Source organism: Myotis davidii, unplaced genomic scaffold, assembly GCF_000327345.1.
Source record: "Myotis davidii unplaced genomic scaffold, ASM32734v1 scaffold13, whole genome shotgun sequence".
Classification (NCBI taxonomy): Eukaryota; Metazoa; Chordata; class Mammalia; order Chiroptera; family Vespertilionidae; genus Myotis; species Myotis davidii.
The window spans coordinates 1,535,640-1,547,787 of record NW_006286243.1 but is presented as its reverse complement, the minus strand read 5'-3'; the positions used below and the strand labels follow the sequence as shown (position 1 = coordinate 1,547,787).

The 12,148-nt window shown below is 44.1% G+C and overlaps 1 protein-coding gene across 2 annotated transcripts in view; it reads right to left on the bottom strand.

Annotated features, from left to right (window-relative positions):
• Positions 1–884: 884 nt before the first annotated feature.
• ANO2 (anoctamin 2, calcium activated chloride channel) overlaps positions 885–12,148 on the bottom strand; it is a 316,751-nt gene continuing 305,487 nt past the window's right edge. For both annotated transcript variants that reach the window (XM_015559975.1, XM_015559976.1), the window contains 2 exons: positions 4,466–4,571; positions 885–2,478 (listed from right to left, as the gene is read on the bottom strand). In XM_015559975.1, coding sequence (XP_015415461.1) covers positions 2,209–2,478; positions 4,466–4,571 — 376 coding nt within the window. In that variant the 3' untranslated portion in view covers positions 885–2,208. The remainder of the gene's footprint in view (positions 2,479–4,465; positions 4,572–12,148) is intronic.

Here is a 12,148-nt window from a genome sequence, read left to right as displayed (position 1 = left end):
AAGTAAACAGAATTATTGTTATTTTAAAAAATATTTTTATTGATTTCAAAGAGGAAGGGAGAGGGAGAGGGAGAGAGAGATAGAAACATCATCGATGAAAGAGAGTCATGATTGGCTGCCTCCTGCACACCCCACACTAGGGATTGAGCCAACCACCCAGGCATGTTCCCTGACCAGGAATCAAACCTTGACCTCCTGATTCACAGGTCAATGCTCAAATACTGAGCCACGCCAGACGGGCTGCCCTGGTATCTTTTTAAAAGTAGGCCCCACTTTCCAGAGCCAGGGTTGGCAGCAGTGTGATCCTGCACCTGTATAGGAGGAAACAAGAAGCATGTGGAGCAGCCATGATGACCAGCCTAAGCACCGTGGGCCCTTGCATCACAGGATGTATTCAAATATCAGCATAACTCTCATTTCTCCTCTGGAGTATGGCTTCCATTCAGGCTTTGGGTTAGACTCCTCCAAACTGACCTCCAAAATGGGGCCAGGTCCAGAGGAAGAGGATTGTGCAGCTCATTTCTAGAAAGCAGGTTGGGTTGAGGTGTGTGAAAGGCAATGATGAATGATGTTTCGCCCTTGGTTCCAACAATACTTGAAAATCATATCACAACAGAGATCTGGGAGGTTGCTACCATTTGATGATGCTAACATTGAAAGACCTAAGCTTTTAATCATCTTGGGTTTGAAATGAATTTGCATAGAAAATGGTAAGTCCCATACCTTCGATGTCCTCACACTTCCTGTCTCTTATTCCTTTTGTTTCTCCATAGCACTTATTACTATCTAAAATACTATACATGTATCAGCTTATTGTCTGTCTCTCCCCGTGATGTAAACTCCACGAGGCAGGGATTTTTGTCTCACGTATCTCTAATCTGAGAACAATGCCTGGCACGTAGTAGGTGCTCAATAAATATTGGTTGGGGTGAGGGAAGAGAAAACCAAAGATGAGAAGCATCTTTATAAAGAATGTTTCAATTTATTTTACTTTAAATCTGAATCTGCATAAAATGATGGTTAGTTACATTCAGCTCAAAGCACCCCTGTGACATGAACTGAAGACAAGCCCAGGTTTGAAACTTTGCAACTCCTCATCAGGTCCCGTGGCCATAGTAATATTCAGCCCTGTCACTTAATTTGCATCCACCAAGACTATGACAGCCTGGGCTGTAAGTACTCAGAATTTTCTCAGGGTGATGATGGGAAGCAGGGGGATGATCATTTATGATGGATGCTACAACAGGGTCCTGACTACACTTCTGTCATGGCCTGCAGCCATCTGAAATGAGGGGGGACCTGAGGAAACATAGGGAAGGCTTATGGTGCTGTTACTGGAACCTTGACGTTTTTCCTGGAATCCGCCCGGCTACACGCACTGGTCCAACGAAATGCATGAATAAGGGTTTGCAGCATAGAAAGAAAAAATAGTTTAATATTGAATTGGCCAAATGGAGGTGTGTGAAAGAGCTCTAAAAAACAACAACACAACTCTCCAATAGAGTATAGGTTACAGATTATATAGAGCAAAATCAGAAGACACTATGGGTTAGGGGTTCAGGGTTGTGTGGGGAATTGATTGGTTGGAGGTGAGGTGAGTGTAATGAATCATTTCTTCGGGTCTTGAGGACAGTTCTGAGGTCTTTTCTGGTGTCCCTCTGTCCAGTTTCATGGGAAAGTAGCCAGGGGGTTGTTCCAACTTAGGGCTCAGAAACTGAAACCTAACTTAGGTGAAGATGTGATCTTTATCCTGACAGAGACCTAGATCCTGTGGCCATTTGTCAGGTCTGAGCTACTGTCTTCTCCTGCCTTGGGGGCTGCTGATTATGGAGGGAAAGGTTAAGTCTCTGAGGGATATGTATATATAGAAAGAAGGATATGATGTCTAGAGCTAGGACTTAAAGCTAATTTAATCCAAGTCATAGTACCCTTGGTTTCAGTGCCTGGGAATTCTGGGATAGAGAAACTCAAAATGGTACCAATCCCCCAAAGACTAAGGTAAAATAAACTTAATTTTGAAGTTTCTAAGGAGCAGCCTCATTTCTCTTCCTTTCTGAGCTCATTCTCTCTCTCTTCACACACACCCATTTCAAGACCTCCTCATGCCATATCCCGGCAGATGACAGACACCACACTGCAGAAGCACAGACATGCTTGTGAATGGTCTCTCACTGCCGCAGCACCCCCTTGGCAGTGGGGCTGGCTGGCTCACACGCTGGTGTGAGAACCATAGGATGCGATGCTGCCTGGCTGTCTCTGGCTAGAGGGTGCTGAGCTGGCTGCCCGGCTCCTCCTGCTCTGATGGCCTCCTCCCTGGCTGCTGGGAGATGGCTCATCCATCAGCTTAAGCTTCTCATGCTCCTCCTTCAGGAAGAAGTCCACCAACAAGCTCTTCTCTTTCTTGATCTGGTCGCTGATGTCCGTGGGGATATCTGGGATCATCCAGTCCACGAGGACGCTCAGGAACATCACAAGGTTCTGTCAAAAGTGAAAGATAAGGGTAGAGAGAGGAGGCTTGGCCTGGGAACACTAGTGTACCACTGTCTACCCTTGCCCGTCAGAGTGACCGTCTCAGCAGTGGAGCTGGTGGTAGCATGCAACAATAAAGGGCACAGACCCGGGAGTAGACATCTCTGTGTTATTCTGGCTCCACTGCTTACTAGTGGGTGATCTTAGCCATGGAGTATAACTGTCCCTTGTGTGCCCATGTGGAAGGTGGAATAGTAACAGTACCTACTTTCTGAAGTTGTGTGAGGATTAAATGAGTCAACACGTTGCATAGAGCAGGGCTCCATAAGTATTAGCCATTGCTTCTTCCCCTCCTCCAACCCATTTCATTTGTCTTGCTTTGGCTTCTTGGCCTCAAAGCCTCCAGGCCCCCTGCTCCAGAGCTGCTGGGAAGTGGCCACAAGGCCCAATGGCCTCTCCAGGCTTTCCCTGGGCCAGTTGCTTCTCTCTCCCTTGCACCTGACCCTCTGTCTTCCATATCAGAGATATATCTTTGGTTTTTGCACTGAACTATGGCCTCAGCAGACCTCACCCACTACTCACATTTATCACATCCTGCTCTCCATGCCATGCCAGCCACTCTAGTTACATGGCCTATTGGGGACTCTCTGCCTTTTTTGTGCACACTTGTAACTGGCTTCCTCCTCTGTCTGCTAAGCTACTCCCCCTCCATTGTAAACACAGGTAGGATAAGACTGCGCTTCCCTAGGAATATTTTCTATTCAAGTGGGTGAATAACATATTCAGTGCCATCATGGACAATAAATGTTTGCTGCTTTGATAATCTGGTTCCCATCCATTTCCTAAGCCACCGACAACTACACCCTACCCAATACACTCCTCCGATTGTTGTGTTCTGTGCCTGACAATGATATGCTCATGTGTCTTCTCCTCTCTGAGGTACAGAGGACAGTGACTAAGCCCAGAAGGAGATAACAGAGCATGGCTGTCTTCCATGCTTTCAGCCTATTCCCAACTTGACCTTGAACCTTTTGTGCTCCTAGGAGCCCAGAGGAAGACTTTGGGAACCATCTTCTATTTTAGAGGCTCCTGGCTGCCTTAGCTCATCTAGAGCTGCTCTGAGTTATACACTCCTCCTTTAAATGAACTCCTCACAGGGTGAGTCAATGCTACATGTAACATATGGTAAAGTGAGGTGACTCCCACAGGTGGGGCAGCAGGAGATATCTGAGTGATTTTTCAAATATATCGCCCCATCTCCCCAGAGGAATATTGGCTGTCCTCTTTAGGTGAAAGACTAGCCGGTGGGCTCCTTCACTTTCTGGGCTTGGGTCAGGGGCAGGATATTTTAGAACCTTCCAGAAATCCGCCTTCAGGGATTACAAAAGCCTGAAGGAGTGGATGAGAAAAGGATCTGGGCCAGGGCTCCAGTTTTGCTTGAAGACCCACAGGATCCCGAGAGGATAATCGGGAAGGGGGGCCTCATGCTCAGAGAATCTCGGTGGCACAATTGGAGCTGCTGCTATTGTCAGAGATAGGAATCACTGGGCTCAAGTTTGCTATTCAGGTATGGTGGGATGGCTCTGGTGGCCCTTTCCACCAGATGTCTCAGGGGCTAAAACAACAGGAACAAAGGAGGGAGCCAGCTGAGAGGGCTAGGAGAAAGGTTTAGATGGGGCTGTTTGTCTGCATTAGAGCTGAGACTCTGGTTTCCACTGTTCTTCCCATTTCCCTTTGTTGTCTTAGGTTGAAATGGGAATCTATCTCCACCCTGCAACTTACTCCACATCTGCCTTGTAATCTTATTCTGTGTTTTAGTCTCTTTCTGCAAATCCATCAATTCGTGGATGCCCGGGAAGGGAGCCTGCCACCTGTGAAGGCCCTTATGTCACCTGTGCCATGGAAACCTGGAGATGAGGGGCTGGCAAAGAGACATGGTTGTCTTAACTCTTGCAGCTTAAGTCCTAATTGACAACTCCTTACTGGAATAACTCACCTGGAAGATTATGACAAAAGCCAGACGGGCAGACAGAACAGACCAGTACTGTTTGGAATATTCATATGGGTTTGGGGCCCACGGTGGCTCTCGATAATCCTTAAACCTGCCAGGAGAGTAATGTGTGTTCAGATTGAGAAGAAATGGAAGAAAGGGGGTACTGTAGCTCTAGGGAGGACCTCGGGGGTCAAAGCAGCAGGCAAGCCCTTAGCTCTCTGACTTGGGGGAAAGGGAGGAAAGAGAAGGAATCCATGGTCCAACCAACAAGTGTCTGTGGGGTAAAAAGACCAAAGTCTCAAAAAACCAATATCAGACTAGAAATGTCTTTTTCCTACTCTCTCTCTAACATCCCCAAAAGCTTTCTCTGGTGTCTGGATTCAACTTCCGGAGGAGCCCAGGAATCATGAGAGGACCCTAGGACAGTGAATCCACCTTGGGTCCCATTAGCTTATGGCCTTTGGAGGGGAAGGAAGACTGCCCCCCCCACCCCATCCTCATACCATTTTTGCAGTCTGTGGGCTCAGTGAAGATATAGGTGCCAGCAGACAATTCCAGCTTCATGCCCAAGTGTTTGCCTTGGGACTATGGTCTTGAGAGGGGCCAGCCTCACTTGATGACCACATTCTTATACCCAAAGGGAAGTGACCAAGCTGAAGACAATCAATTTGGGGAAGAAGGGCTGATGATAATAGTCACGGTTGGTCAGTGTCATCCTTTTTTACTGGCCATCTTTATAAGTTGTTTATATGGCTTAAGAAAAAAAATGTTAGTGGCCTCACATGAACTCATGCCTCTTCCTTAGACCTCAGACCCTTGGAGGGGCTTTTCCTCACCATTGTCTCCCCCCTACTCCCATCCTGGAATGACTCATGTTTGAAAGGGCTCATTTTCTCAGACTCACTTTTTTCTAAACCTGGAAAAATGACAAAAGTTAGTACCAGAAGAATTATGATCCTTCATGAAACTGTTTCCTCCATAGACTTCAGCAAAGTTTTGATGCTCAATAAAATCAAAGCAAGCCCAGGGCTGGAGGAAGGGGTGGGGTGGCATCAGGCCACAATGTGGGATGTATGACCATTGAGTGGGGACTCTATCTAAGGAGCAGATAGGAAGGGCAAGAGGCAGTGTGTGTCAATTTCTGAGCAAGGAACTTTTCTGGAAGTTTTCTTATTTATTCTTTACAACAGCATCCTCAGGCAGGCATTGATATCCCCCATTTAACATAGGAAGAAACTGAGGCTCAGGGACATTTAAGTAGTTGGCCAAAGTCTCATTGACAACAAGAGGCTAAGGTAAGGCAAGAATCCAAGTCTGGCTGAATTCAGTCTTTTCTCCTATCATACAGCAGCTTACTGTCAGTAGCGATTTGGGGGGTGGGAGGTTCAGAAGGGGGTGCTCTCTGGAGCTCCCCCTAACCTGAAAGCACCAGCTGTTTTGAAATATTCATGTCAAAGCATGGTGACTTCCAATTGCCCAAGAAGAGATGAGGGACGAAGAGAGAAAAAAAAACTGAAAAGAGTTGCAAACAAGAAGATAGAAAAAAACCCTAGCAATGGAGTCAGCAACAGAAAAGACAAACTGAGAGGTGGACACTAAGCAATTGGCTAGGGCTGGGCAAGAGGCCAGGAGCTGCCCCCTCCCCACTCAACTCCCCTTCTTCCAACAGCTGATCACAGCTGTTGCAGGCTTGGTTTGACATTTGGATGAAAAGCAAAACTAACTGCAGCCCAGTGAAATACCACGGCATTCATCACATCCATCCGTGGCTGAGGACAGAAACACGGCCAGCTCCAATTATGCTTGCTAATGGGAGAGAGTGAGTGAGAGCGTGGCTAAAGGAATAAGGATATCTTGGGATGGGAAAATCTCAGGTTCCCCACTGTCCTGCTGCCTGCCTTCCCCCCTTCGCTGCCCCCCCACTCCCGCCCCAAAGGATTCCATGGCAGAAGGGAATTGATCCTACTTTTTCTTCTCAAGACCTCCAAGGAGTGTTACACACACACACACACCCACTCCTTACCACAGGGAAATCCTTCCCCAGGTCTATCCCAATCCCTTCTGCTGCAATCAAAGCCTGTTTCGCTTGTTCTCTAGCTACATCTATGAATGAACAGATGTTCACTGACCTCAGCATGAGAGCCATTGCTCACCCTGCTTTTTTCCAGTCTGGAAAGAATCCATAAATAATCTAAATCTTGTCCCACCTCTGCTACTAACTCACCACAGCTTTTTAAAATGTCACTTTGCTCTCCCTAAGTATCCAAAACATGTTTTGAATCTAATAGGCACATCCATCGATTTAAGGATCTAGGGAAAAACTAACATATAGATATGTCCAGAAAGCTATACTTGAAATACACCTAGGCCAATGGGCTAAGGGTGCTGTTAGGAACTACGGGACAAGCTATCCACAGAAAAGAACAATATGCAATTTAATTAATTATACATCTGTTCACATTTCTCTTTCCAAAGCTAACTTTTTAAGAACTGTGACCTACAGTAAGTACATTTTGAATTAATGCATACATAAATATATGTCACTGAAATGAAAATTACACAAAAGATACTCTTGTTATGTCCAATGCACTGGTATTTTTCTATTCTATTCAATTCTATTCAATTCTATTCTATTCTATTCTATTCTATTCTATTCTATTTCATTTCATTCTTTTCATTCTACTGGGTGTTCTATAAAAATATATACACACTTTGAATAATTTATTAATTCCAATGGGTTAAAACTGAAAAGGAAGAAACATCAATTAAGTTATCTATCAGCTGTTAAAGTGTGTATGCATTTTTTGGGTCACCCTTTATTCTATTCTATTCTATTCTATTCTATCCTATTCTATCTTAATCTATTCTATTCTTTAAAATGCTAATCATGACCCACCAAATCGATTTCATAACCCACTAATGAACCATGACTCATAGTTTGAAAAAAACATAGACCCAGTAAGCCTCTGCCACCAGGTAAATGATTGGTTGTTTACATTCCAATATAAATTCAGATTTCATAATTTAAAAAAACCACAACCTTCATCCTAAGAAGTTAGGCTTATCACATGTTTTCATTGAGTAACTAGAAGACACTAATTAAACAAGAGATAATTAGTTTTAAGATTAGAAATATCCACAAAAGATGAAGTGGTTAATCAACTTAATTTTGTCCACCATGGTAATAGTTGCCTGCTTTGTCTGTTTTGTTTCTAAGCCCAGGGCACAGAATTGGCAAAAGAGTGGGCTTTGGAGTCAGGTGTCTTGATGCCACCTCCACCATTTCAGTTCTATGCCCTCTATGAAGTGCCTTCACATTCTGATGGCCAAAGCCATTGTCTATGAAATGGGCTTCAACTTTCTGCATCTCACAGAGTTGTAATGAAGATGAAATGTCAGTGAAGGGCACTTAGCACCCCACTTGACCTATCAGATATATATACCCAGTAAGCAGTAGCTATTCTTTCTCCTTTGACTGAGGTAACTTATGAAACACATCCCTTCTGTTAAAAGAGGACAGAGCACATACACCCATGCTCCTTGTTCCTCCCTGCTTTCTAGGAGGATTTCTGAGCACTCAAGAGCAGATGCTCCAAGTTTCCAATGATGCTGATATGAATAAAAAGAGTCAGCCAATGCCACAACTGAAAGGGGCTTCTCTTAGGATCTATGTCCGTGTAAATGTAGGCAAGCCTCAGGGTTGGTGGGAATCAACTTCTGCTCCATTCCCATCAGCTCAAGTATTTTCTGAAACCAGACCACTTCCCCTGGTTTAGGGAATTTGGTCTTCCTACAGTCCCACTTGGCAGCCAGGCACTGGGTGACCCATATCTGGTCACTTCCTGCATCTACTGGCTGGGATTTAAGCTCGGGGATATAATTTTAGGAATCATTCATAGATCTCACTCTCACCCCTCCAGTCCTCCTTTATTTTCTTTGGGACTTAACATTAATTTTGAAAGTTCTCTTTAGTATTCTAATAAGGAGTGTCTTTCATAGTGAAACAACTAGAGTGTCTAAAAGAGCAAGTGAGCACTTGGAGTGGCTATGTCACTAACTGTAAGGCGGTGGGGAAGTTATTTCACATCTCTGGTCCTCAGCTTTCTAATCCATAAGTGGAGCTGACAAAACGTGCCTCTCAGTGCTGAGTACACCAATGGTACATACCCCAGCTCTCTCACACCAACCATGAATAAACGAATACATACATGTGTGTACTATATGTGTGTACAATGAACATGAAAGAAAGACAGTGGGGCTTAAATAAGACAACACATGTGCATGTGATTTCTTGAGACTTCCACAACAAATGGACACAACGGTTTTTTCTGGAAGAGAATGACTAGGGTAGGGGCTGAGAAGAGAGTCTTTTCCTTATATTTATATAAAATACAATAAATAATTATATATTAACTAGAGGCCCAGTGCACGAAATTTGTGAACTGGGGGATAGGGGGGAGAGATGAGGGCTGTCCCTCAGCCCAGCCTGCACCCTCTCCAATCTGGGACCCCTTGAGGGATGTCCAACTGCTTGTTTAGGCCCAATCCCACAGTATACATGAACTGCAGGGGACCGAGCCTGCAGGGGAGGGCAGTTGGGGGCGACCAGCCCCACAGGGATCGGGCCTAAACAGGCAGTTGGATATCCCTCTCACAATCCAGGACTGTTGGCTCCCAACTGCTCACGTGCCTGCCTGCCTGCCTGATTGCCCCTAACCACTTCTGCCTGCCAGCCTGATAACCCCCTAACCACTCCCTTGCCAGCTTGATTGACTCATAACTGTTCCCCTGTTGGCCTGATTGCCCCCAACTGCCCTCCCTGCCAGTCCGATCACCCCCAACAATCTTCTCCTGCAGGCCCGGTCCCCTCCAATGGCCCTCCCCTGCAGGCCTGGTTGCCCCCAACGGCCCTCCCCTGCAGGCCCGGTCACCCCTAACTGCCCTCCCCTACTGGCCTGGTCACCCTTAACTGCCCTCCCCTGCTGGCCTGATCACCCACAACTGCCCTCCCTGCAGGCCATCTTATGGCAACATGGTGGTGGCCATCTTTGACCACATGGGGGCAGCCATCTTGTGTATTGGGGTGATGGTCAATTTGTATACTGGTTGTGATTAATTAGCATATCCAGTCGTGACTGTGAGGGCATCATGACCAATTTGCATATTACCCTTTTATTAGTATAGATAATTAATATAACTAATATATTAATTATGCAATATATAAATTTTAAGTTCTATGATTTATATATGTAGTATATGTAATACATGTACATACACATGTATTAAGGCATTTATACACATACAGAATTATATATACATACACATACTTACAGAATTAGGGGGCTGAGAAGAGAGTCTTTCATATATACATTTATAATTAAGGAGAACTACTTTTATAGTGAAAAAAAGTTCAAAATTTCAAAAGAAGAATGTAATTAATAGCAATATTCAGTTGACTCAAATATGTTTTTATACTTAGCTTTCAGGAGCAAAGTTATAGTGTTAACTGAGACAGACTTCCATACAATAAGTGAAAATGGTACAAAAATCAACATTATATTTTAGCTTTAAGATTACATTAATGTTTTATCTGGATCTAACACTAAGAAAAATTACATTGATTGAGTGGAATTTATATATTACCTAAATATATCAGGTTCCCTTGTACTCAAAATATATTACATTATTATAAAACAAACCCATAAAACAATACCTTAAAGGTTCTCCAAATTTATTTTATATGAATGCATGGAAAAATGTCTGAAAAAGATCACTATTGAGAAGATGCCTAGGACCAGGCAGGGGTTAGGGTGCAGGTGGTACAAAGTTGGAGAGGTTGCCTGTAATGTTTAGAATTTTTGTAGGAATTGATTAATATATTACATGTGTTATTAATTACTATTTTTTTAAAGCAGAAAAGAATCTTTGGTGATTATTTATTCCAAGTCCTCATTTTACAGATGGGGAAACTGTGGTGTGGAGAGGGAAAAAAGACTCCTGGCTCAGATGTCCCCCTCCCATCCTCACTTGGAGGGGTGACCAGTAACAGTGACATCTGCCACAACTCATCACAAGACTCAATCACAGTGGGCAGGAAGGGCACCTAAATAACAAACTGAGGAGTTGGTCATCAACAATCAGTAGTTTTTTTAAAAACGAGATTTTAGTTATATTACAAATCAGTTAATAAATGCATTTCTCCACTCCAAACGGTGGTATGTAAAAAAAATTTAATAGTCCCTATGGAAATTAATGTTGAACACAATTACATACAATATTTTCATACCATCTGAGCTACTTAAAACTGCCTTCTGAAATTGGCCTTTAACAAGGGAAAACACTACAGCCAATTAGGAACTAATGAGAACCATGTCAATCCAGTGGTTGATAAAGATCAGGAAAGGCAACACCCGGAAAAACTGACTTTACCTCTGGTTTCAACAAGAAGCAGATGAAGGGCAGCCATGGACTGGAAGGAAACTCGCCTCTTAAAAGCTTTTACAGGACCTCAGGGTATGAAAGAACTTAGGCCCTGCAGAAAAAACCAACAAAGGCCACCCAAGGATGCTGCTTCTTCAGGTTCAGTACCTCCAAATAGACCCATTGGGTTAACCATGTCCAGCTCAGCTCCTCCAGGCTGGAACCCAGATCCATGGCCAGGCCCTGCCCTGCTGATTGCTCTGCTCCCTTCCAGCTAAGCCAGGAGCCCAAGACATCATCCATCCTGCAGGACACAGTGGTCCTTTGACCTTGTCAAATGGGCACTAATCAGCCTGCACATTGATGTCACTGGACTGTTTATGGAGCAGCCCTCCTAGAGTGGTTAGAATGGTTGAGGCCAATGTTGCTGCAAAAATGCTGGGAGCCAGAGACCTGCCTTAACTTTTATTGCTATTTTTAAGACACCTCTTCCCTGGTGAGGTTTGATTGGAGCCGAAGACCTGTTTTATTTGACCACATTTATTTCCAGAGGTCACTGAAAGCTAAGAATAAGAAGGGTCATTGAGTTCCCAACACCATTTGCCAGAAAATCAGGGCAAATATCAAATTCTACCATGGAAGCAGTTTTAAATACAGGCTTTGGGACTAGCTACAGAATTGTCTCTGTTTCTCATAATCTTTCTCTCTCTCTCTCTCTCTCTCTCTCTCTCTCTCTCTCTCTCTCCCGCCCATAGTCCCTTCTCCATTCCTCATCTTTCCCTGTCTCTCCCTCTTTTCCTCTTCCTTCCTTCCATTTTCCCTTTCTTTCTCTTTACTTTTTTTGTAGCCATCAACAATTCCTAGCTTACAAAACATTAGTAGCTTATGCTTCAACTTCCTAAATCTCCAGAGAATTTGATGACCCAAACAAGGTTACACAGCATGCATTGAGTAGGACTATTTGTGGTAGAGGTTTCCATCAACATTCTTACCCATCTAGGAAAGGTAGCCTTCAAAATACACCAATTTGATAGTGGTTGTCTAGATATAAGCTGCCCATGTTCTCTAGGTATCTGCTCACTTTGTGAAGTAGGGCATCTCATTATTTTTAATGTAATGTACTAGTCTTCACACTGCAGATAGAGATAACACCAAGGAAAAGTTTGAGCTCATCACTGCTCCCTTAAATCCCTCAGTGGTTCTGTGCTGCCCCAAGAGGGAATCCATACACTTCCAAATGATCAACATGCTCTTCTTGGTCTGGCT